Raw genomic sequence first — 27,565 nt, forward strand, 5'->3', positions numbered from 1 at the left:
AACTTTACTGCTTTATACGATTCAACATTATCCCGATCCTTGTCTCGTTTCTTAACTGTCGCTATTCTTTCTAGTTTCATGGACGGGATAACGACACATTATTCCCATACTCTATTCGAGATATTAATTAGGTGTTGTCTTCCAACTCGTGGGAGATGCCATATCATTGCATAGCTAATTGTCAGGGCCCAACGCTGTACATATCGCATGTAGTAGTGTTTTGTCCATCTCTGTTAGGCTGTCCGATTGCAAAAGCTCCGGCTTTGAATGCTCACACCTTTATTGAGGTCTGGGATCCGCCGCAGGGAGAGCCAGTTCCTGCAGTTTACTCTGTAACATATTCTCCGATGGAGGGGCCTCCCGTCGCTCGGTCCTCCCTTCGTTTGCGAAGTGTTTAATTTTCTCCCAAATCTTTGCGAGTGGTGTTTGATTAGTGAAAATCGAACAAAGTCCTCCGAAATTCTTCTTAGCTTTTGTTCCAAAGTAGGTTTGGCTTTCACTATGGCACATTTAAAAGCAAGATATTTTTCTGATGTTGAGAGTTCCTTGTGTCGCCTTACTGCCTCTGTTCGCATTGCCTTTGCGTCCTAACATTTCGCACCCCACCGTAGTCTTGCAGGTCGTCTTGGCACGCAACACGTTCGATCTTTCAGTATGCGCTTACTATCAGCATCGGTGATGGGCTCTGTAAAAGTTGTACAGCTTGCTACAGCCCTGTGTGTTTCCGCAAGTACTTCTACGTTGTATTTCTTACGTAGCTTTCCGTGTATCCCACATATTCATATTACAACGATTTTCGCTAAACCATTCCTGGCCGTGGAAGTTTATTAGCAGCGGTCGGTCATCCTATACTAGTGGGTCTTGCACCACTTCACGATAGGAGCCAATTCGCCTCATGCAATAGTTAGGTCAATTGCTGACTTTCCTTGACTACGTATACTATTGCGAGTCGCCGAGCCATCATTCAAAATTACTAAATTTTCTTCATCAATTATTTCCAGAATTATATTCCCCTCTCTATCAACCCGTGTGCGTTGAGATTTCCCAAAATGACTTTAGGGCCATCCACTTGCGCTGGACGCTCTGTATACTGAAAGAACTGGCGTGGTTTTACTTGCAATGGTTACTTCAATAGCACATGCCTCGATTCCCCCGATTGTGTTGTTTATTTCGAACTATTTGTAATTTACATCATCACGGATCAACATTGCTGTGCGCCCGTAACCGTCCTCTCTGTCATCTCGTGCAACTTGGTAGCCTGGAAGGTGAAGTTTTCATCTGGGGCTAGGCATGTTTCGCTAATGGCACACAACTTAGTATCATTACTTTGTGGTAGGTTTAGTAGAACCGTTACATTGCTTCTTATAGACCTAACGTTTCATGGCAATACATCCATAGCGAATTTAGCTGTTTTCATCTGGGCCGGCCAGAGTGGCCGAGCGGTTCTAGGCGCTTCAGTCTGGAACCGCGCGACCGCTAAGGTCGCAGGTTCGAATCCTGCCTCGGGCATGGATGTGTGTGATGTCCTTAGGTTAGTTAGGTTTAAGTAGTTCTAAGTTCTAGAGGACTGATGACCTCAGATGTTAAGTCCTATAGTGCTCAGAGCCATTTGAACCATTTTTTTTGTTTTCACCTGTTCCAGTACACACAATTGAAGGGTTTTCTCTCCCTCAAATATCTTCCGGATGGTTACTGGTTCATTACAGTCACCTGTTTTTATTCGCACCACAATTCATGTTAGAAATTCTGTTACTAATTCTATAAAGATATTAGTTCTTTCTTAACCATTGCTTCTTGTTGGCTGGGGAGGGTACGGGTTGATTCCAACTGCGCTCCCTGTTAAACTCCTGGGTTTGTGGAGGTGTTCGCGCAACATATCATAATACACTGAGTTGTGACGTAGCAGAGGTTTTTTACCTTACAAATACACTGCCGGTACGTGGAACATGCGCAGTGGAATGAGACATTTCCCGTCTGCGTGTAGGAGCCGGTAGTGTTATTGCGGTCCCACACACTGAATCGTTCACTGTGTTGCGCGTACTGGGGTTTAGGAGAATGAATAAAATAAGCTACTAAAACAGTTGTACAACATGAAACATGTGATGGCGGTGGATTTACTCTCCTGTAGCAGAGGAGGAAATTCTTTTAGGGCTATATTCGGGACTACATACGATCTGTTGTTCAGTGTGGGTGGAAAGTTTTGCTGACGTGTAACGGTTTCAGAGTAAGAACTGTTTTTTAATATACCGTAAATGTATACATACTGAGGTGGCCTCAGACTAGCAAAAGTTACAACACATGTTTCACGTTGCAGAACTGTTTTAGTAGGTTATTTTATTTATTCTCCTAAACTCCAGTTCTTCCACTGACGATTTTATTTCTTGCATTAACTCTTCTGTGTCAAGATTTACATCCGCTCTTCGTATCACTCCCTGTTGTAGGTGGTTTGGTGCATATGCGGTTCTGGCTGAAGACTAGCCATTATCTGAGACTTCACTATTCTGTTGACTGTTCCTACTTCCATCATTTAACCTATTTCTTCTTGCTACTCTAATATTCCAAACCTGGCCTCTGACTTTCGGTTGGTTCGTGAAACAATTTGTCAATGGCCACAGGACGCAGCTTTCATACAATGCCGGTTTTCCCTTCAATAAATACCATGTAAGGACCCGGATCTGATCCTATAAAACCGCATTTTTCTATTTTCACTCAGAGTAAGTTTCTGCATAGTCGTTCTCTGTTCCACACCACTGCCTACAGGCATGTCTGGTTGATTCACATGTGTCATGTGTTGCGTTTCGTGATCTACCACATTGTCACCCAATGTCAGTCGTTTATCAGCTCCACATTTTCTTTGCAGGCTTGCTGCACTTTTTCTGTCAGCCCAAATTGTACAGTCTGATTCCATGTCTGAGCTCACTTGTGACTCTGCTGGGTTTCTGCACTACCGCCTTGGCTACCACTGATGACGTCACCATGAGGTATGCGGGGACCGGACTGCCTGGCGGACTGCCGCTTCAATCTCTGTAGGGCCCACCGGACGTCACTTAAGAATCATTGTTTTATACCGTTTACCTGTTTTACACGATAGCAGATCCAGATCCTTACATGGTATTTATCGGAGAAAAACCGGCAACGTAGGAAATTGCTTAACTGTGTATTCCGTTAGTCAAGATTCACTTCCCGAGATACTGCAAGCTGAAGTAAGACACGTGCTTCCGGAGAGCGTTCACGCACGATGTTTACTCGACCACAGCTTCGGCAAGACTGGACAAATCTCTTCTGACTGGAGCTCTGCAACTCCTACATTTAGCATGTTATTCCTGGTTTGCGACCCTTTGTTAGTAGCAAAGACAGTAACTGCTCAATTATTTCTGCTGTTTACGAATAACAAATTAACTACATGAAGCACAACTCCGACTAGAGATTTTTTAGGTCGTTTCACCGAACTGATCGGTATTTCATCCCCGTATTCAGTGTTCGGTGCCGAGCTATGATTTTTTCTGTATTTTTAGAAATTAATTCATATGAAAAATTTACTTATTTCTCTACAAAATCAAGCCATAAACACTTGGTGTGCTGTGGCCTGCCGGTGCGAGCTGCATTTGGAACAATTACAAAGTCAAGTTTCTTCCTCCACAAACTCATTTTCGGGTGAGACATTTTTAAGCGGAGGTGCAAAAAAAAAAAAAAAAAAAAAAAAAAAAGTATGTTGTACTTCCATGAGCAATAGCCTTGTGGGAAGAGTCGTCAGTCACATGATATTTTTGGTCTGAACTAAAGGAAAATTGAGTGTCGATATGGTAAAAGCAGAATTATGTATTCATTGTAATTTGAAGTTCGCAACATGCAACGACTCAAAAAAACTCAGACTTAACGTCTGAGGTCATCAGTCCCCTAGAACTTAGAACTACTTAAACCTAACTAACCTAAGGATATCACACACATCCATGCCCGAGGCAGGATTCGAACCTGCGACCGTAGCGGCCACGCGGTTCCAGACTGAAGCGCCTAGAACCCTTCGGCCACAGAGACTCATACCAAAAAAGTAAAGGCAACAAAGATTTGTTGAAAGCTGTAACTGGCGATAATTATCATAATTTTTAATGTTTTCTGAGTATTTTGTTGTGTTCACTCTCGTCCTAAATCGACAAATCCTTTCGCAAGGCAACGTTCAGTAATTTTGTCCATTAATCTGGTAAACCTACTACAGGTATCACTTTTGTGGTGTTCGTCACAGGGGTTCACATTGCCCAATGTAGTTTTATTAGTACGAGGTGTGATATTTTACTGGGTAGCAGTGTTCTTAAAAGTGGATAACAGTTTTTTACTTCTCGTAAGTGTGGTGAGATCACTAACACGTCCTTATGTGATGGGACTCGACTAGGAAATAGCAGTTTCTGATCACCGGACTGTGTATCAAGGTCCGTTAATACTTTGTAAGCCGGCCGCGGTGCTCTAGTGGTTCTAGGCGCTCTGTCCGGAACCGCGCGGCTGCTACGGTCGCAGGTTCGAATCCTGCTTGGGGCATGGATGTGTGAGATGTCCTTAGGTTAGTTAGGTTTAATCAGTTCTAAGTTCTAGGGGACTGATGAGCACAGATGTTAAGTCCCATAGTGGTCAGAGCCATTTGAACCAATACTATGTAAATATTAAGCTAATTCATCCCAAAGGTGCTATTCGAAAAAGAGTGGGCAACTTGGCGGCAGAAAATGTTACCCAACAAGGGCGCACATACGATAGGTTTTAGAGGGAGGCCTAGACCTGGGGCTGTGGAGTATTTTTAATATTTGCGAAGACGAATGGTGACTTTTAGGTAGTCATAAAAACATCTTCGACTCCATTAGGCCGTCTGGTACAGCAACCATATGTATAATATTTGAATTAACAACTGTCTTGGTTGCAGTTCTATTGCTTGCCTGTGTATGCGCTTGACTCTCCTGCCACGAAGTTACGGCGGCATCTCTGTGTACTATGTTTAAATGTGTACACTACTTTGTGAGTGTGGTCCTACCATTGGACCATTCTGGCCTCCTGGTGTGAATTTATGAAGGTCTCCATGGATTCATAAGATTCGACATGTGCTTCAGTCTCACACAGTCATTTTATGGTTTTTAATACACTGTAAAAAGAAAATTTTAAGATAATCTGAAGATGCCCAACGAAGGCGAAACACGTTGTTGACAAAAGAATTAGCTGAAACTAAGACTGTTTTTAATTCAAATAACCACAAAAATGTTGCAGTTCCGACTGTTAAAAACCTGTGTTACACCGACTTTTAAATCATTTTCTTGAAAAAAAAAAAAAAACCGCCCTACTACATTGGTGTCACCGCCAGACACCACACTTGCTAGGTGGTAGGCTTTAAATCGGCCGCGGTCCGTTAGTATACGTCGGACCCGCGTGTCACCACTATCAGTGATTGCAGACCGAGCGCCGCCACACGGCAGGTCTAGAGAGACTCCCTAGCACTCGCCCCAGTTGTACAGCCGACTTTGCTAGCGATGGTTCACTGACTACATATGCTCTCATTTGCCGAGACGACAGTTTAGCATAGCCTTCAGCTACGTCATTTGCTACGACCTAGCAAGGCGCCATATTCAGTAATTAGAATGAATTCTGAACAGACAATATTGTGAATCATGTACCGTCAAGAGCGACGTTCATCATTAATGGATTAAAGTTAAGTATCAACTAGCTATGTCCGCTTTCTGAATTCTAATTCCTTGTCATGTTCCAGACCTCTTGTCAGTATAGTCCTTCCCTCCTCACGCCACCTTGCGTGAGCTAAACGCGTGCATTTCGGCCTCCAATAGCAACACGGTGTTGGCTCTTCAGCCAACACAACAACTACACTACATTTTTTCCTTTACTTGTGGGGGGGGGGGGGGAAGGGGGGGCGGAGGAAGGCGACGACCTCCCTTGCTCCCAGGTAAGGGCGCCCTTGTGTGAGACCCCAAAAACAACAGTAGGCTGAACAATTGCTTACATTACACGAGGAAACATTCACGGCTTGACAGTGAAATATTGTGTGTTTTTGCAAAAAGCTGTACTTATTATACTTCGTTCTTTCGCAGTCAGTGCTCTTTGTCAACGTCTCTGTTAGTAGATTCCAGTACTGGCTGTAAAATCAGAAGCATGCAAAAGCTCTAAAGCTACCATAACCTTGTCATTGCTTTCGACACATTTTCCTGCCACACATTTCACTAGATGTGATAATCGGAGGAAGTCAATTGTTGACTAATCTTCTGAATATGGAGAATATGCCTACAATTCATATTTATAAATCCCTCAGTACCGCAACACCGAGACGTTTTCTGGGCAGGGGCATTGTTCTGATAAAAATAGATTTTCTATTCTCACATATTTCTTTATTCACCTGCCTAAGAGTACTTGAGATCTATTATGCGATTAGTGATGTGCTTGTTGAAAGGTAACAAATAAAAAAAAAAGAGCACCTACCGGTCAGATGTATCCTACTTAACTTTTTCTTGGTGAAGGTCACGGGATTCCTGCTCACTACGTTGGTTTCTGATTAGTTTCTGGCGTGGAGTCGCAGGTACATGACTATTAGACAGTAACAAATCAGCGAGGACTGCTTGAAGGCTACCGCAAGAACCGCAGTCGCGGGCGAGACCGAGTCTGACGTTCACCCCCGTCTGGTTTCGTGCTAAAAGAAAAAAAATTCCTCAAATTTAAAATGTTAATAGGCTGCATTAATACTACTGCCGCTGTCGAGAGCACCTTCAGAATTCATCCTATCAGGGTTGATCAAAATTTTCCATTCTAAGACCTTGTAGTCCGGAATCGGTACGCCAATCAAGCAAACTCGCCGTGAGCTTTGAGGCAGTGATCCCTCCGAGGCATCAGGTTGGTGATACCCGTTTGGTAAAACATGTCCTGCCGCGTGAAGAAGTCAGTAACTGCTTGCTGTACATCCTCGACCGATAGGATTCGTCGAACCCTTCAAGGACTTTTTTAAGGGACCGAAGGCGTGATGATTGAGTGGGGAGAGGTCAGAACTATAGGTGGGTCTTCTGCGTTGCGACATTTGCGATATGGAGACGTGTTATCATGAAGCAGCAGCATCCCTTGGCGCACCATTCCACAGCGATGGTTTTCGACTGCCCCATACATATCCTCCATTCTGCGACAGATGTCTACCGATGTTTTGTCATTCGGCAGCCAAGAAAACAATAACAGTACTTTGGCCATGTTGGATGCATTTGATAATAATGTCGTCACAGTTTATGTTTCAGCTCTTAAGACACACAAGTTGGAAAGAGGCGAATACTATACTAATACCTTGCCTACATATCGGTGCTTAAATAACCACATCGGAAACACGCTACGTTGCATATGTGGTGCAGCAACGCCCTCAAACGAAACTTTTTGATCGCTCCTTACGCTTTTCTTTAAACCGGGCAGCTGTAATGAATACCGCGACAGTTGTTCCCCGCGTAATCCGACGACAATATAAGAGGGCTGTTCACTAAAGAATGATCATAATTTTTTATGGTCATAATTTCTCGCGCTGAAATTTTGTCTTATGACATTCTGTTAGCTTAATGTGCGACAAACACGCCGTAGTTTCATTGTTGGGACTCCTGGTTCCCGCATGTGAGAGGCAGCAGGGTCAGATGTTTCAGTATCGCCTATAGCTGCAATGGAGGTAACACGCGAGGAACAATATGCGGTTTTGAAATTCTGCTTTCGTCTCAATAAATCTTCAGCTGATGCCTATACAATGTTACAGGAAGCCTATGGAGAGTCTATTCTTCGCTACAGCACAGCTCGAAGGTGGTGTAAACTGTTTAAAGAGGGGAGGCAATCAATTTCAAAGGAAGGTGTACCCGGTGCTCCAGTTACTGCTCTTACGGAAGAAAACATCCACACTGCTGCTGTCATTGTGAAAGAGGATCGGCGAATTACCTTAAGATCACTTTCTGAAATACTGAACATTTAATTGAGTGCCACCCACACGTTGGTAACAGAAAAATTACATATGACACGTGTTTGTGCACGATGGGTCCCAAGGCTGTTGATTCCCGAGCAAAACGACATTAGCGTGTAGGTCTACATGCAATTAAAGTTGATGTTAGAGTAAGATCCGGAGTTTCTTTCAAATGTAATCACTGCTGATGAAACGTGGCTACAGCATTTTGATCTTAAGAGCAAACAGCAAAGCTCGGTGTGGAAATCTCCATCAACTAGCCCCAAAAAAGCAAAAGTGGTTGCTTCTGCTGGGAAAGTTATGGTCACCTCATTCTTTGATATTCATGAAATGGTTTCTCAGCATGGTGTACCAGCACACACATCAGTAACTGAAAAATACTACAGGGATGTCCTGAAAACATTGCAAGTCCATATCAGGCGCAAAAGACAGCATTTCCATGAACTAGGCTGGATGCTGCACCACGATAATGCGCGGCCGCATATTGCCAATGTTGTTGCTGAGTATCTTGCAAAAATCAACGTGAAGTGCATTCCTCACACTCCCTATAGTCCGGATTTAGCCCCATGTGACTTTTTTCTATTCCCTAACATGAAGAAACGCCTTCGTGGAAGGCATTATCAATCATCAGAGGCAGTGGTGAAAGCTGCGGAAGCGATTTTCAAGGACCTCGCAAAAAATGGTTTCCAGCATGTATTTGAAGACTGGCAGAAACGCTGGGACAAGTGCATCGCATTCATTGGAGACTACTTTGAGAAGAACCATCAAAATTATGAGGATAAGGTATGTCGTCATAAAGAAAATGATTATCATTCTTTATTGAACAGCCCTCGTAGATTTCCACTCCTCTCCTAGGCGGGCTCCGACCTGTCCGGAAATACCAGAAACGTTTGATGTCACCGACATGTGCGGCAAGTCTTTTTGCCTACAATTCTAAACAAATTGCGGCGCGTAGGCCGAGATCAACAGGTACGCCGGGATTGACAGCCCTCAACCCTTGCATGCCAGACTAAAGGGCTCTCATGTTTTCGTTGTTTTAATTTTGCAACACAGGCAGGCGTGAAGTGCGAACGCAGTCTGCGTGTCTGTGTCTGCTGCTATCGGAGTCTGTGATTGGTTTCATGCAAGTTCTCGTCGGGTGAAAAAGAAAAAAAAAAAAACAAAAAAAGAAAAACGGGATGTGACATCCTGAAAGAGCAGTTGTGACAAAAGCGATCATGAAATAAATGTTTAAGCCCAACTGGCAGTGTTTGTTTCTTCGGATGTACAATGTGATATGAAAGAATATAGTGTAAGTATAGCTTCATCATTTCATACAGCTGAAGAATCGTATATTTCGTGCAAGGAAGAATTAGTGACTGTGAAACTGTTCCTACTAGCAGAAACAGTGTATGATAGTGTTATTGGGGAAGGAACTAGAGCAACACAAAGAAAATCGTCTAAGGAAGGTAACGCCCATCTAGTCGACGATGATCTTAGCGATCCCAGAACAGGCTGGGTATTATAAACGGTAGTTTTAGGATATGAGCAATTATGGAAGACCCACGAGGTGTTATTGAAAAAATCTAAAATTTGCTGTGGATAGCGCGGCAAGAAATTGGTTTACAGTTTGTCATTGCTTTCATCATATTTTAAATGACGACAAAGTTAACGTACCTTGAGCAGGTACATTCTCTTAGAAAAGATGCCTTACATTGCCTTTATTGCAAGTTGCTTCATTCCAAAGCTGGCTCTCTCACAAGAAATGATTTAAGAGAATGACAAACCTCGTCATAGGTTCTCTTTAACCATGAACTGTCTCGCAACCGTGTTAATGAACTGTACAAGCGGAAAGAGCTTTCGCAGAGAGCTGAGAATTCAAAATTAACATATCAGGCAACCCCATATCAAATTGATCAGGAAGAAAAGAGGTGGAGACCACTTTTGTTAATGTCGTTTTCCATAGTGTATTTCCATGCCGAAAGAAATCTTCCATTAAGATGTGACAGTGAAATGTTTGGAAATCCAGGTAATGAAAACTTTTTAGGGAAGGTAGAATTAATGCCTAATTTTGATCTCATAATGAATCATAATATTAATTGTGTGGCTAAACCTGGACGATTATTTACATTCTTAAATAAGAATATGCAAAATAAAATCATTACCATAACTTCTGATGAAATCGTATCTACCACGAGGCATACCATACTCAAAAATAAATATTATCCAATAATACTAGACTGTACAATAGATGTACGTCACAAGGGATTATTAAGTGTGGTTCTAAGACGGTAGATGTGTTTTCAAAATTAGTTGCAATTGACGAATTTTTACTTTTTTTGTTTTTTATTTTTTAGCAAGTGACACTACCGGAAAAGGCCTCTCAGAATTTTTGCTTCAGGTAGCACTATCCTTGGCATACCAGTTGCAGATTTCCGGGGACAATCTTTCGACAACGGGAGCAACATGAGAGGCCAGAAGAGTGACACTCAAGCTCGCTTCATTGAAGAAATCCAAGGGCTCATTATACCCCTTGCTGTGATCTTAGCTTGAACTTGGCTGTTAGTGATGCAGTTAAGTAGCCTGTAACTGCATTACATTTGTTTGGTGAAGTTCAAAGATTGTTCAGATTATTTTCTGCCTCTGTGAAGCGCTGACAAGCACTCAAGAATCTCATAAACATGAGTCTGAAGCCGCTGTGAGATACAACTTGGGATGCTAGGGTTGAAAGTGTTTGAGCTGTGAGATACGAGCATTAGCAGAGTAAAGAAAAAAAGAAGGAAGCACTCGCAAAAATGATCCAACGTGTTTCAGTGAAATATTTAGTCTCTTTTAAGAAATCACAGACTATAAGTTTTCTTTGTGTACTGTGATGTGACGCTGTGTTCCTTGCCGTGTCAACAAAGTCAATAACGCATCAAGAAGATATGCAGTTAGACACGACTGTAAAATTAGTAAAATCAGCACTTGGCTTATTGAAGGATAGAGAGCCAACTGTTTTGAAAAGGCTGAGGAAGAAGAAGAGGAATTTGTTTCACCTTTAGGAAATGTAGCTGAGTTAAAAAATCAGATCTGCAACTGTCAAAAGGTAGCTTCATTACGAAAGTAAAAGCTGTTGTGACGTGTTCAACGTTATTTGTCACATTAAGAATTTGACAACAAAGAAATAAGATCTCAATAGAGGATGCAGATATCTTGCGTGTGTAAGAGATGCTAAAATGAAGTCAGGAGACATAAATTCACAGGATCTTGTAAATGAATTGGAACTGTTGTCTCCTATGCATCCACAAACTGCCAACATATGCTTTGAAATACTTCAGCACATCTTGGAAAACAAATGGTTCAAATGGCTCTGAGCACTATGGGACTCAACTGCTGTGGTCATCAGTCCCCTAGAACTTAGAACTACTTAAACCTAACTAACCTAAGGACATCACACACACCCATGCCCGAGGCAGGATTCGAACCTGCGACCGTAGCAGCAGCGCGGCTCCGGACTGGAGCGCCTAGAACTGCACGGCCAACGCGGCCTGCAGGAAAACAACTTGCAAGACATTTTCCCAAATGCAACATGTGCGTTAAGAATATTTTTGTGCATGCATGTGTCTGTAGGCTCTGCAGAATGTAGCTTTTCCAAGTTAAATACAATTAAAAACTAACAGAGATCTTCAATGATTAGCAAGAAGCGGCTAAGATGTCTTGTCGTAATAGAAGTGAAAAGAGTCATTACGCGTTCGCTCGACACGGAGAAGTTGGTGAAGGTCTCCGCTGCGTAAGAAGCAAAAAAAGTGAAGGTTTAGATGAGTAAGTGTTTACACAATTTAGTAGATTTTTCCTCGTTTTATTTACCGTTAGACAGAATTTATTAAATTATGTACCTTATTTTGCATAGTTATAGCGTAGAATGTAAAAGGTTTTACTACCTGGTCAGTCGACATTGGCTCAGAACAATTGTGGAATTACTCTATGTGATCAAAAGTATCCGGACACCCCCAAAATCGTATGTTTCTCCTATTAGGTGCATTGTGCTGCCGTCTACTGCCAGGTACTCCATATCAGCGACTTCAGTAGTAGACATCGTGAGAGAGCAGAATGGAGCGCTCCGCGGAACTCACGGACTTCGAACATGGTCAGGTGATTGGGTGTCACTTGTGTCATACGTCTGTACGCGAGATTTCCACACTCCTAAACATCCCTAGGTCCACTGTTTCCAACATGATACTGAAGTGGAAACGTGAAGGGACACGTACAGCACAAAAGCGTACAGGCCGGCATCGTCTGTTGACTGACAGAGACTGCCGACAGTTGAAGAGGGTCGTAATTTGTAATAGACAGAAATCTAACCAGACCATCACACAGGAATTCCAAACTGCATCAGGATCCATTGCAAGTACCATGAGAGTTAGGCGGGAGGTGAGAAAACTTGGATTTCATGGTCGAGCGAATGCTCATAAGCCACACATGACGCCGCTAAATGCCAAACGAAGCCTCACTTGGTGTAAGGAGGGTAAAGATTGGACGATTGAACAGTGGCAAAACGTTGTGTGGAGTGACGAATCACAGTATACAATGTGGTGATCCGATGCCAGGATGTGTGCATGGCGAATGCCCGGTGAACGTTATCTGCCAGCTTGTGTAGTGCCAACAGTAAAATTCGGAGGCGGTGATGTTACGATGCGGTCGGGTTGGTTTTTCATGGAGGGGGCTTGCACCCCTTGTTGTTTTGCGTGGCACTATCACAGCACAGGCCTACATTGATGTTTTAAGCACCTTATTGCTTCCCACTGTTGAAGAGCAATTCGGGAATGGCGATTGCATCTTTCAACACGATCGAGCACCTGTTCATAAAACACGGCCTTTGGCGGAGCGGTTACGCGACAATAACATCCGTGTAATGGACTGGCCTGCACAGAGTCCTGACCTGAATCCTACAGAACACGTTTGGGACGTTTCGGAACGCCGAATTCGTGTCATGCCTCACCGACCCGCATCGATACCTTCCCCTCACCGCAACACTCCGTGAAGTGTGGGCTGCCATTCCCCAAGAAACCTTCCAGCACATGACGAACATATGCCTGCGAGAGTGGAAGCTGTCATTAGGGCTAAGGGTGGGCCAACATCATATTGAATTCCAGCATCACCGATGGAGGACGCCACGAACTTGTAAGTCATTTTCAGCCAGGCGTCCGGATACTTTTGATGACACAGTGTATACTAACGCGTGATCAACAGTAACAAATAATAAAGCATTACGAAAACTAAATTGAAGAATGCATATAAATCGAGTTTATTTATACGACAGCTCTCACCAGTTGCTTGTCTTGTTTGTAAAAACAGGTAAACGTATTACGTAAGCAGGAAACCTAGCGCTGGAGCAGTCACTTTTCTTCAAAGAAAATCACAATGTAAGGCTCAGTCGATAAAGCTGTTGCCATATCTGCAGTAACCTGTGGTTACTTCATTTTATGTGAAATATTGAAAATAAAATTTTTCATAACAGGTCTGTTCAAAAAATTGTAGAACTTCGTCCACAAAATTTTTCTACATTTATCTATTACTTACTGCGCAAGGTCTCCTTAGAAATACTCCCCTCCACAACTGATACACCGCTCCCAACGCCGTTTCGACTTCCGGAAGCTGGGTTGCGCGAAGTAAATCTTCGTCCTTTCAACGGGGTTTTCGACTTTGGAAATAAAAACAAAGATCCACAGGACCCACATCTGTAGAGTACGGCCGGCCGCGGTGGTCGAGCGCTTCTAGGCGCCTCAGTCCGGAACCGCGCGACTGCAGGTTCGAATCCTGCCTCGGGAATGGATGTGTGTGATGTCCTTAGGTTAGTTAGGTTTAAGTAGTTCTAAGTTCTAGGGGACTGATGACCACAGCTGTTAAGTCCCATAGTGCTCAGAGCCAATGGAACCATTTTTTTTTGTAGAGTACGGAGGGTGAGGAAGCATGGTAATTTCGTTTTTTGTGCAACAGTCATGCACCAACAGTGGTGAATGTGCGAGTGCGTTATCGTAATGCAAGTGCTATAGAATTGACTCGCTACATTTTAGCCCGTTTCCTTCTCATATTTTCTCGCAGCCATTGCAACACGTCCCAGTAGTACCATCGATTAATAGTTTATCCTTATGACACAAATTCATCGTGAATTAATCCTTCAAATTTAAAGAAAACTATTAGCATGGCTTCGGCATTTGACCTGACCTGACGAGCTTGTTTTGGTGTTGGGGAACGTTTCCCGACTTCCCGACCAATTGTGAAGACTGAACATTGTTCTCAACATCATAGTCGTAAATCTACGTCCCGTGGTGAGTGATGATTCTCTTAAAGAACATCTTGTTCTCATTTGCGCGATTCAAAAGCTATTCATAGGTTACGAAGAAAAGGTCTTCCTGGTCTTGACTCATGAGCCGTAGGACGAACTTGGAGGCACCACGATGCATTCCAAGGGGCTGTGTCAGGATTTCATGACATGATCCAACTGAAATGTCACATTCCTCTGCAGTCTCTCGTACAGTCAGTCTTCGATTGGCACGCAGAATTTCGTTGACATTCCTGACATGAGTGTCGTCCGTAGATGTCGAAAGGTTTCGTAACACCGAGTGCTGCTTAAGCAATCATCACCGTAGGCTCCCTGCATCATTTGGTGTGTGTCTCTAAAGGTTTTCTCGAGATTCACACAAAATTTAATACCGACTCGTTGCTCCTCTAACCTAGCCATCTCGAAATTCGTGAACTGTGCGATACAACGCGCTACTGAATACAGCACTGAGCAATAACTAACAGATATACAACAATGAAACTTCCAGCAATTACACATCAGACACAGGCATGTGTAGAGAAGGAAACCGCATTTCGTTCCAACACACCATTAGTGCTAAATCACGAATGTTCCGGAATTTTTTGAACAGACCTCGCACATGACAAAATCAACATACGCGTACTTGTTCTTAAATTTTCAAGTTGTAGAAAAACATTATATCAGACATTATGATTCCTGACGTACTTTCGGAGGATTATTTTGCAAGCGACTTTGCAACAATGAACATCGTAACCTAATGTGATGCAGAGGGGACTTTTCCAAATGTGAAAACTGTTTTGAGAGATGTAAGAAAGACCTTTCTGAAAGATTTAGGAATGTATCTAGTAATTTATTATAACGGACAGAACAAAAATCATTTCAGAATTAGTTTAGTATTACTGTAATGTTAGAAATGCCTAATAAATTGCTGCGTTCTTATTTTCCCATTTCTATTTTGTGTTGGTTTTAGGTCTGGGTTTTGTTCATTTTAAGTTTATATTCGTATATTTTTGGTGGATATTTTCTGCGTTGCGACATTTGCGATATGGAGACGTGTTATCATGAAGCAGCAGCATCCCTTGGCGCACCATTCCACAGCGATGGTTTTCGACTGACATGCTGCCCCATACATATCCTCCATTCTGCGACAGATGTCTACCGGTGTTTGTCATTCGGCAGCCAAGAAAACAATAACAGTACTTTGGCAGTGTTGGATGCATTTGATAATAATGTCGTCACAGTTTATGTTCCAGCCCTTAACACACACAAATTGGAAAGACGCGAATACCATACTAATACCTTGCCTACATATCGGTGCTTAAATACGCACATCGGAAACACGCTACGTTGCATATGTGGTGCAGCAACGCCCTCAAACGAAACTTTTTGATCGCTCCTTACGCTTTTCTTTAAACCGGACAGCTGTAATGAATACCGCGACAGTTGTTCCCCACGTAAACCGACGACAATATAAGAGGGCTGTTCAATAAAGAATGATCATAATTTTTTATGGTCATAATTTCTCGCGTTTAAGTTTTGTCTTATGACATTCTGTTAGCTTAATGTGCAACAAACGCGCCGCAGTTTCATTGTTGGGACTCCTGGTTCCCGCCTGTGAGAGGCAGCAGGGTCAGACATTTCAGTATCGCCTACCGCTGCAATGGAGGTAACACGCGAGGAACACTATGCGGTTTTGAAATTCTGCTTTCGTCTCAATAAATCTTCAGCTGATGCCTATACAATGTTACAGGAAGCCTATGGAGAGTCTATTCTTCGCTACAGCACAGCTCGAAGGTGGTGTAAGATGTTTAAAGAGGGGAGGCAATCAATTTCAAAGGAAGGTGTACCCGGTGCTCCAGTTACTGCTCTTACGGAAGAAAACATCCACACTGCTGCTGTCATTGTGAAAGAGGATCGGCGAATTACCTTGAGATCACTTTCTGAAATACTGAACATTTAATTGAGTGCCACCCACATGTTGGTAACAGAAAAATTACATATGACACGTGTTTGTGCACGATGGGTCCCAAGGCTGTTGATTCCTGAGCTAAAGGACATCAGCGTGCTACATACATGCAGTTAAATTTGATGTTAGAGTAAGATCCGGAGTTTCTTTCAAATGAAATCACTGCTGATGAAACGTGGCTACAGCATTTTGATCTTAAGAGCAAACAGCAAAGCTCGATGTGGAAATTTCCATCGCCTAGCTCCAAAAAAGCAAAAGTGGTTGCTTCTGCTGGGAAAGCAGTATATATTTCCGGTATTTTTTGCATCTTTTAATCCATAAATGCATACGTTTAACACGGCAAAGCCGACTGGCTATCCAACCAGGGTGGCAGCACCCGCCCTGTTTATATTCGAACCAAAAAGAAAAAAAATAAATAGAGATATTATGAAATGTACACCGTTCGGTATTCTTAAAACTCGATCTGAACACGTTAGACTCCATACAAAAAAAAAATCATTGAATTAAAATGCGTTTTTACGAACAAGTTCTAAGGCCACGCGAACTGCTGGCCCGTCTACTACATAGATTCAAATCAACTTCAATCCGTCATATATATAATCATGGTAGTTGTACAAAGTGTAAACAAATTACATTCTATACATTCTAGGAAAAAGTAGGGGCACCAACATCAGTCTTCGCAGGGGTATCCCGAAATTCCTTAGACTGGTGCATTATTTTGAAAATGGTACATGTGTTGTGGAGAAATTCGTTAGCGTATTTGCTTTAATCCACATTTAATTGATGTGGTACACGCCTTGCACGAAGCTTTGTTGTAGATAGTTTTTCATGTAAAGTGTGCTGTTCTCTTCCTACGTATTTTCCATGGCTTCGCCATTTCATGCATCTTTAAAACTACAAACAACATTCTGGTACCAACAAGCTTCTAGAGAGGGCAGCCACAGTTCTGAGACCTTGTTAATGACAATAAAAAACACTCACCATTCAATAACCATTTGAATTAACATAAAAATTATAACAATGAAATAAGTTAGGAATAGTGAGCTGTTTCCAAAAGCCACATAGTTGTATGAAGTTTCTTATTTCGTAACCACTGGTTTCTCGTCGGTATAGACACATCTTCAGGTTTATAATGTTATCAAGAGACAAAGGAATTAATGACATTAGCTACCAGTGGACATTAATTTATATCAATGTGGAAAGTTGAAAGTTTGTACCGAACTAGGTTTCGCACCCGCATCTCCATCTTACTAGGCAGATGCAGTGATCACTGTGCCATCCGGACACAGTGGTCATCGCAAAAACACGGACTACCCTAGCACGCCTGCCGACTAACCCAATTCTCAACTTATCCACACACTACTGTTGTAGTGTTCCTTGCACATTACCCTCATTACTCGCGGCATTTTCGTCGATTCCCGTATGAGCTCTAACGTGGTGTGAATCCACACTGAAGTGGTCAATGGGTCGTCCAATGGTTTAATTATACGATGGTTGGAACTTTAATAGTGGCAACTATTTATTTACAGCTCGTACAAAACAGATACGCGTTTCAAAGTTTTACTGACCTTCAAAGTAGTTCATTTTTGGAACACAACCTACGACCAGCGTAGAGACAGAAGTGATGACACTTTCTGCAGGACCTGTCCATCATTCTTCCGGACAATGCTCAAGCACGTACAGTGCAAGCTGTTACTGATTTGTTTGACTCATGGGGCTGCTAAGTGCTATACCACCTAATGCACTCCCCTGACTTAAGCCCTCGTGAGTTCAACTCGATTGCTAAACTGAAGGAAACACTTCGCGGCATTCGCTTCAGAACTGCTACAATTTCGTCGGCCAATAGACCGCGCCGCTCGAACTGTCAACACTAAGAGTATCCTACGACTTCCACATCACTGGCAGCGGTTTATACACAATGCTGATGACTACTCTGAAGGTCATTAAAACTTCGAAACACGTATCTATTTTGTACAATCTGTAAATAAATAATAGTTGCCACTATTAAAGTCCCAACCCTCGTATATACGTAGTATCTGTTCTTTCAGAAATATCCAAAAGAACAGACACCACATATATGTTTATAATGGTTATATTTTCATAATGTAGCTGGACAATATTAAATTGGATGTTCATTTTTTAATTGTAATTACTTTTAACGCGGCTTTTCATCCAATATCAAATTGTGCACAAGTTCTTAATGTTTGCAAGTGTGTTTGTAATCTTCGAACGTCTTTCACAAAAGTACAGTTACGCTGGTATTTAGCCGCCCATTTACTTAAGCTAGAAAAGTATTTAGAAGCTTTGGATGAATTTTCATTGTCAGTAGTTAGTCAAAACAAATAACTTTGTGATGGCACAGTATTCAAGTTAATCTAGTTGAACCACACAAACACATCAAGAATACATTGAAACACCAAAAACTAAAGCATTCTGTAGGGTAATTTAACACTCAACTTATTTTAATGTGCAATATAAACCAACATTGCACTCAGAAGGAGTAGAATAAACGAATAAACTTAATAGTTTGTAGCGGTTAAGTGAGAGAATTGCAGTGATTTTCATCCTGTTGGCGGGTTAATGTACTGTGTGGCATTATGGGAGGAAGGATAACTGGCCCCCATTTTATCGATGGCCATCTAAATGGTGCAATGTATGCTGATTTCCTGCGTAATGGGTTCAAAATGGCTCAGAGCACTATGGGACTTAACTTCTGAGGTCATCAGTCCCCTAGAACGTAGAACTACTTAAACCTAACTAACCTAAGGACATCACACACATCCATGCCCGAGGCAGGATTCGAACCTGCGACCGTAGCGGTCACGCGGTTCCAGACTGTAGCGCCTAGAACCGCACTGCCACTCCAGCCGGCCCTGCGTAATGTTCAACCGATGTTACTTCAAGATGTTTCTCTGCATGACAGAATGGCGATGTACTTCCAACATGATTAATGTCCGGCACATAGCTCGCGTGCGGTTGAAGCGGTATTGAATAGCATGTTTCATGACAGGTGGATTGGTCGTCGAAGCACCAAACCATGGCCCGCACGTTCATCGGATCTGACGTCCCTGGATTTCTTTCGGTGGGGAAAGTTGAAGGATATTTGCTTTCGTGATCCACCGACAACATGCGTCTGCGTATTGTCAATGCATCTGCGAACATTACGGAAGGCGAACTACTCGATGTTGAGAGGAATGTTGTTACACGTATTGCCAAATACATTGAAGTTGACGGACATCATTTTGAGCATTTATTGTATTAATGTGGTATTTACAGGTAATCACGCTGTAACAGCATTTGTGTGTGTGTGTGTGTGTGTGTGTGTGTGTGTGTGTGTGTAGTGTGGACTGAAGAGATCATCCTTGATGACTTATTCTTCTAGGATAGGATGTAAGGATAAAAGGAAAATACTTTATTTATTACGCATTCAGTTAGGCTTGGGCACGCAATGGGTCCTTTAGCCTGCTGTCGTTGGTGATGTCTATCTCCTGTGGAGGGTGAAATGTGTCAAGGTTGTTATGTGTGACTGCTTCCTCGTGTTATGACAGATTGCCTATGGGGGGTGAAACGTTATTGACTTGCTGTAACAGCATGCGTTATCAGAAATGATTAGTTCACAAAGGTACATGTGTCACATTGGAACAACCGGAATAAAATGTTCAAACGTACCTACGTTCTGTATTTTAATCTAGAAAACCTACCTGCTGTCACAAAGCGAAAAAAGTCGTCCAACTAAAATATTCATATTTCTTTACGTACTACACGAATATGTAATAAAAATGGGAGTTCCTATTTATAAAAACGCAGTTGATATCAGTTTGACCTATGGCAGCGCCATCTAGCGGGCCAGCCATAGCGCCATCTGGTTTCCCCTTTCAAGCTAGACAAGTTTCGTTGTTTGTAGTTTTTTCGTTTGACGCTTATTTCGTGAGATATTTGGCCCGGTCTCGATCAATGGAGCACCTTGTATAGAGCGTCTCCGGACTGTTCCTCTGCTGTACACAGTACACAATGTTGTAAAATATATTCACATCTGCTAGCATCTATCGTTCTCTTTAGCGCAATAGGGGGGACTACATTCTATTCATAAAAAGCACTCCCATACCGTCGATTCGAGGGTTGGATTCCCTCTCTTCTTCATCGAAGACTTTCACTGCCTGGGCTACTCTCAGGGTGCAACTTCGACGTGGATGATCCCCACCGTGCTCGCCGCCGCCGCCTGCCGGTGCTCGCCGCCGCCTGCCATTTCTCGCCGCCGCCGCCGCCGCCGCCGCCGCCGCCACCTGCCGGTGCTCGCCGCCGCTGCCGCCGCCTGCCGGTGCCCGCCTCCGCCGCCGTTGTCGCCGCCGCCGCCCTTCTCGCGCGCCGCCACCATGTCCCAACCCCCCACCACCACCACTATCATTTTCACCTCTCCCTCCGCTGCCCCAACCACCATCACATGGAGCTCATCCTCCACACCACTTCCCGTCCTTCCTTCTCTCCCTGTCCACCCCACCCCTGCGCCACTTTCGGCTGTAACCACCCCCAACTCCTCCTCCCCTATCACTGTCGCCCCATCGACAGCTACTGACTTCCCACCGCTCCCTGCCACGCCTCCGACAGGCTCCAAGCCAGCACGGATCTCGGCTCGCCGTTCCACAGTCTCTGTGACACCCACGCCCCCTCTGTCTGCGTCATCCCCTGCTCAGGGTGGTCCTGCCCCCCGCCATCTCCCCCTGCAACCCGTACCCCTGCCCCCTCTCCACCCGGTCGTGCCCACGAAACCTTCAAAGCGCCCGAATGTTGACCCTTAACCCGAAGTCTCCTCCAAAAAAAACCCCAATCCCCATGACCCACCCACCCCCATGGACGCGGCCCCGACCCCCGCCCCCACCACGCCTGCCACCCACACCTTTGTCCTCTCCAATCCTGACCCTCAATTCCTTGATGCCCGCTCCCTCACCCTCGCCATCCGGAAATACTACCCCAATGCTCCCATCTCCCAACTGATTCCTCGCAAGGACTTGGTCCTCATAAACTCCCCCAATGCTTCCTTCCACACAGATCTCCTCTCCCGCATCCTCCGTATCCAATTTGGCCAACGTGCACCCCTCACCCCCTACCACACCCCATCCTCTCCCCGTCAGCCTCAACCTCCCAGACGTCCGCCAACCTTCACCGCTGTGATCACGAAGCTTAGCCCCGTGATCACGGAGGCTGAGGTGTTGGTGGAACTCAACTCCCGGCCCGACATTGAAATCCGCTCGGCCCGTCGCATCTTCAATGATGCCGGGCCGACTTTTCTCATGCAGATATTCACCGAATCCTCCTCCTCAATTGACTGCATCCTCACCGAGGGAGCCCTCATCTACAATCAGCGCCATAAGGTGGACCCCTCCCGTTCCCCAGTCCAATCCTACCGCTGCCAACACTGACTCACCTACAACGACCACGTTACCTCTGCCTGCAAGAACCGCCCTACTTGTCCCCACTGCAAAGCTTCACACTTCCTCAAGCATTGCCCCAACCTCACCTCTCCCCCCTCCTGCAACACTTGCAATGAACCACATCCTACCTACTCCTCGAAGTGTAAAGCGAAACCTCCACCAGTAACCCCTGAGCTCACCGTCCCTGTCCATCCTGTTGATGACCCCATCCACCCCAACAACTCGCTCCGCCCTCCCCCTACTGCTGAGGACATCATCTGTTTCACCACTATTGTGCTCCAAAACATCCACCCCTTCCAGCGCTCACACACCCTTTCCCAAATCGCCCTCGCTGCCCGTTCCATCTTCCATCTTACCACCTATGCCACATACTCCCACAACCAGGCCCACTTCACCTTCACCCCCCTCACCACCCTCGTCTAACTCAACAACCGTACCATATCCTGTACCACAACATTCGCTGCCTGCCCACCCACAAACTCCTCTTCCTTCACACCCTCCATCAGCACCGCGTGGATGCCTTCGTCCTAAATGAAACCTTCCTTCAACCCCGTATCTCTGTCTCCACGGCTCCTTACACCCTACACCGCACCGATAACCCGTACCCCCTGGCGCGTGGCAGAGTTGCTATAGGCCACCTCAAGCACCTCCCTATCCGGCCCCAACCTCTCCTTAACAATCCTGCCGAGCATCTCACCCTCAGCCTCTTCTTCCCCACCCTTACCATCACCTGTGCCACCATTTATGTCCACCATCGCACCCCCATCCCGTACGATTTCCTGGCCCACATTGACCGCACCTTCTCCATCTACGTGATTGCCGCCGACCTCAATATCCACAGCCGTGATCCTGCCGACCTCCAGCGGTGGCATCAGTTTCTCACCACTCTCCAGGGAGACCTGGTTCCCCTGCCTCAGCACACCCGACCCGAATCCAACACCACTCCTGATGTGGTCCTTGCCTCTCCCAACCTCCTTGGGCGCATCACTGCAGATGTCCTTGACCTCATTGGCAGTGACCATGCTCCTGTTCTCCTCGCTATCTCTAATGGTCGCCATCCCCGCAACGCTCCTCACCCTGACGTCCCTCCTAAACTTGTCCATGATTACTCCTGTGCCAACTCGGATGCCTACCGGGACTCCATTCACACCCAGCTTGACGGCCACGACCTTACCCTCCATTCTCCTGATGACATCTCTCGCACTGCTGCCTTCCTGCACCAGACCTTGTCTGACGCCGTCGCCACCCATATCCCCACCAAAGCCATCCACCCACACCGCCCCGCCCTGCCTCCACAGGCCGTCCTTCTCCTTCGAGAGTCCCGCCGCCTCTACCGCTCTTTTCTCCGCACTCGTGACCGGGATACATTTACCCGCCACCGGCAATTACAACAACACATCCGCAACCTGCTTGTTGCGAAGAAACGCCGTGCCTGGCGCCAGACATGTACACAACTCAACACCACGCTCCCCATAAGCTCTTCCAAGTATTGGTCTGTTGGTCTGCTTTCCACCACCTTACTGGGAACCGCCCCAACCCCCAGTACCCTCTCCTCCTTAATGACTGTCCCTTTCCTGACAACCGCAGTAAGGCCAACCACTTTGCCTCCCACCTCTCTGATGTTTTTTCCATCCCAGATGGTCCCCACTTTGATTATTCCCTCTTCCCTGATGTCATGGACCATACGAATACCTCTGTTCCTCCCCTCGCTCCTAGCTTCCAGTACTTGGGCCACACACCCCCCCCCCATCTGCACTTAACAGTCCCATCACTACACAGGACATCAGCCTCACACTCCGCGCTAAACGCAACACTGTTCCCGGCCACGACTGCATTACCTACTGCCACCTCAAACACTGCCCTCCCTCCTTCCTTTCCCTCCTTGCCACCCTCTACAATGTCATCCTTGCCACTGGCTTCTATCCCGACCTGTGGAAAACCTCCCGTATCCTGATGTTCTCCAGGCCCAATAAGCCTCCATCTGATGCCTCTTCCTATCGTCCTATCTGTCTCACATCAGTGTTCAGCAAGCTCTTACTGTCTGCGCACGTCCTGTCCGCCTCACCCCCACCCTCACCTACCTTGGCCTCACCATTGACCGTCACCTCACCTGGATACCTCATCTCTGCTCCATCCAATCCAAAGCCCACAACCGCCTCCAACTCCTCAAACTCCTCTCTGGCCGGACGTGGGGGTTGTACCCCTCTACCATCCTCCACACCTACAAATCCTTATTCCGTCCCATCCTCTGTTATGCCAGTCCTGCCTGGATATCTGCCCCACCCAAATTCTGTAAGTCCCTCCAGATCCTTGAGCGTCATGCCCTCCGCCTCGCCTTCCGCATCCGCCTCCCGTCCGCCACGCGGATCCTCTATGATCTCCTTCCTTTATCCCATCTGCTCCTATTCCTCGAACATATCCGCATCCTCTACACCTCCCGCCGTCTTGAACCCCCTCACCCCCTGGTTGCTCCTCTCCTCTCCCATCCCCGCCCCCTGCCACGTCTTCACCGTTGTGTCCCCCCTACCCTCCATCTCTACACCCTACATCTCCTTTCCCAAGGTGGCTTCCATCAACTCCCCCTCCCGGACGATGCCCTCTCTCCCTCCATTTATCCTTCCTATCAACTCTGATCCTCACTCCCCTTCCTTCCCTCTGTCCTATCCCTGGGCTCCCTCTTCCCCCCCCCCACCTTCCGTCCTGTTTTCTCCCCACTCAACCTCTCCCTCCCTCCCTTCTCCCCCCCCAAGTCCCTTTGTATTCCCCTCCTCTGCCTACCCCACTCCCTGTCGCGTCTGCCCCCCACCCCTCTTATGGGTCCTCATCCTCCATCAGCTCCTTTCCCGGTTCCCCCCTTCACTTTTACTCTCCTTTCCCCCCTTTTTTGTTCTCCCATCTTCTGTCCAGTTTCCCCCCACCTGCTCTCGACTGTGGTACGTCACATTTGCCAACTTTTTAGTGCAGTGTTCCAGTGACTATTCAGTGTTGTTTGTCTTTCTCGTGTTGCGAACAGAAACCATGCTGTCGCTAGGTGTGAATTTTATGTCTTTTGCGAACAGAATCCAGACTGTCGCCGTGTTTTTTAATTGTCTGTCTATTGTTTTCCCTGTCTGCTTCGTATGTATTTTATTAGCATCATCATCCCTCTGTTCTTTGTTTTAAGTTCCACGATTTCCTTACGCCATGTTACTCTTTAAGTCTCCGATTTTATCGCCTGTTTTTTATTATTATTCTCTTGATCTTTCTCACACAAAGTCTGTAGGCTGAAGAGCGGCATACTAAGCTGCTGCCAGCCCGCCCCCTTCGGGGGGAAACAACAAAGAAAAAAAAAATCCCGTACCCTAACATCATCCCCTCTGTACTTCACTGTTGGCAGCACACATGATGGCAGGTAACGTTTTCCCAGGCATTCGACAAATCCAGACCTGTCCATCGGATTGTCATAGAGTGCAGTGTGATTTATCACTCAGAATAATCCGTTTCCATTCATTGATTATCCACTAGCGTCGCTCTCTACACCACCTCAAACACTGCTTAGCACTAAGTACAGAAATGTGTGGCTTAGGAGGAGCTACTCCACCACTGTAACGCGTTCATTTCAACACCCTACACTCAGTCATTTTACTAGCTAGACTGTTGGCAGCACTTTGAGTCTCGTGCAGTGATCTCCAAACCACATGGATGTTGAAATTCAGTTGTGTGATAGTGCCAACCATAGATGCTCGTATTTCGTTTCTTGCCAAACTACATGTCTGCTAGGAAATTTCACTAGAACACGAAAAGAAAATACTTTTCGATTCCGCTCCCACATAAGCCTATTACATCACATGTTGACATAAAGTTCAAAATAAGAAATCAATCTGCAGTTCTTTGTCACGTACAGACCGATGTAAATTTGTTTGCCACACTACAACATGGCGGACGATGCAAAGCACACACTACAGTTCTATACTCAGAGACCAGATTTCCACATCCATGTTGTATAGAGCTCATTATTCTTGATTCCTCCGGCTGACTTCATACGATTTCCCTCTACCGCCCCGTACTCCCAACGTTCGCAGTTCTCGACGATCCTTGTCCGTCGATACGTGATGTCTGCCTGGTCTTGGGGATGAACCTAAGGACATCACACACATCCATGCCCGAGACAGAATTCGAACATGCGACCGTAGCGGTCGCGCAGTTTCAGACTGTAGCGCCTAGAACCGCTCGGCCACCCCGGCCGGCGCCCTCGGTAACTGACAGCCGGTACAGTAAATCAGCCTGTTCGGTCAGAGGGTTAGCTGCTCTCTGTAATAAAAAAAAAAAGAGTTAATGCATCAACCACGAACTGAAACGGGTGTCTTGCGACGTCCGCCACGAGCAGATGCAACGAACGAAGTCGAACAAAAAGAAATAAAAAAAAAATAGTGGTCACCGCGACAGAAAGTAAATCCTATGAGCTCGGGATCGATTCCGACTGGGTTGGAGATTTTTTCCACTGAGGAACTGGGTGTTGTGTTGTCCTAATCATCATCATTTCATCCCCATCGACGCATGGCGTCAGATAGGAAGACTTGCACCTGGCGAACGGCCTACCCGATGATAGGCCCTAGTCACACGGCATTTACATTTCCACTTCACAATCACATCATCACATCACCAACAGTCAACTTGGACAACTTTAGAAGGCTTAAAACGTCCTTGACGAATTTGGTAGGTGACATCCAATGCCTATTCCAGGTTCGAAGTCACAGAGGGATCCAGACTGACCCACTCTGCTACTGACGATACAATACTCCCCGCCTCCTATTATACTCACGAGTTCGTCTCTCGTAACATCAAGTCGTCAATACCGCATTACATGATGGTTGTCCGGATACTTTTGGTCAGAAAGTGTACTAACTCTGCAATCACAAGTTGTTTATTTGCACTGTATCTCATGGTATGGGCGCTGCGTATAGCTGCTTACTTCTCGTGTGTGAGAGGAAGGGGCGGGCGGGAGGGAATTTAGCCATTATTAGTTTTGAATTGAACATAACAACATTATATAGGATTATGTGCAAATGATTGTGCAGTAGTTTTGGAGCGCTTGAATAATAGATCATTGACATAAAGAAGTCTGTATTTTCGGACGTTTGGTGAACGCATTCAGCATAATTCTATTGCACTAAACTACATTTTATGTGTTACTAAGTTACTCAAGAATTTTATTTATCTCATCTGTTCCATTATTTCCTGCTAGCCCCACAATATGGTCGACAGAGAATCTTTGACTTACATTGTTAAAGAAGCTGCCTACAAATCGTTTATTGATTTACTCTCGCACTGAACGACTTTGGCCGTTTGATTAACAGTACTTCCAAACACTGACAGCCGTTCCTTTGCTTTACATAAAATAATTATAGTGATAATCTAGGTGACTTTGTTAGTCCTGTTTTTGCTGTCTTGTTTTACGCTGCTTTCACTAACTTTGAGTTCATGCACAGTGTTTCTTTGCAATGTGTTTGTGTACAATGTTTCTGTGGCTGTTTGTGAGAAACTTTCATGCTTGCTATATTGTTTAACCCATTAAGATAGACTGTTGTGTCAATATATATACCGCTGAATGCAGCTTTGTTGCCGTGCGGGATTAGCCGAGCGGTCTTGGGGGCTGCGGTCATGGACTGTGCGGCTGGTCCCGTCGGAGGTTCGAGTCCTCCCTCGGGCATGGGTGTGTATGTTTGTCCTTAGGATAATTTAGGTTAAGTAGCGTGTAAGCTTAGGGACTGATGACATTAGCAGTTAAGTCCCATAAGATTTCAAACACATTTGAACATTTGCAGCTTTGTTACGTTTCCAACATTCACCGCAAAGCCCTACGTAGTGTACATTAGGCTTTCCCGACCGATGTGCTGCAACGTTTATTGTGTATCCTTGTTGTACAGAATGCATCGCGGAATTTTTTTCTTGCC

The 27,565-nt window shown here is 45.2% G+C and overlaps 1 protein-coding gene across 1 annotated transcript in view; it reads right to left on the minus strand.

Moving 5' to 3' along the window:
• Positions 1–27,565, minus strand: part of LOC126158587 (ice-structuring glycoprotein-like) — a 50,862-nt gene that overhangs the window by 15,130 nt on the left and 8,167 nt on the right. The window contains exon 3 of the mRNA XM_049916453.1: positions 1,918–2,122. Within this exon, the coding sequence (XP_049772410.1) occupies positions 1,918–2,122 (205 nt within the window). The remainder of the gene's footprint in view (positions 1–1,917; positions 2,123–27,565) is intronic.

Source organism: Schistocerca cancellata, chromosome 2 (genome assembly GCF_023864275.1).
Source record: "Schistocerca cancellata isolate TAMUIC-IGC-003103 chromosome 2, iqSchCanc2.1, whole genome shotgun sequence".
NCBI lineage: Eukaryota > Metazoa > Arthropoda > Insecta > Orthoptera > Acrididae > Schistocerca > Schistocerca cancellata.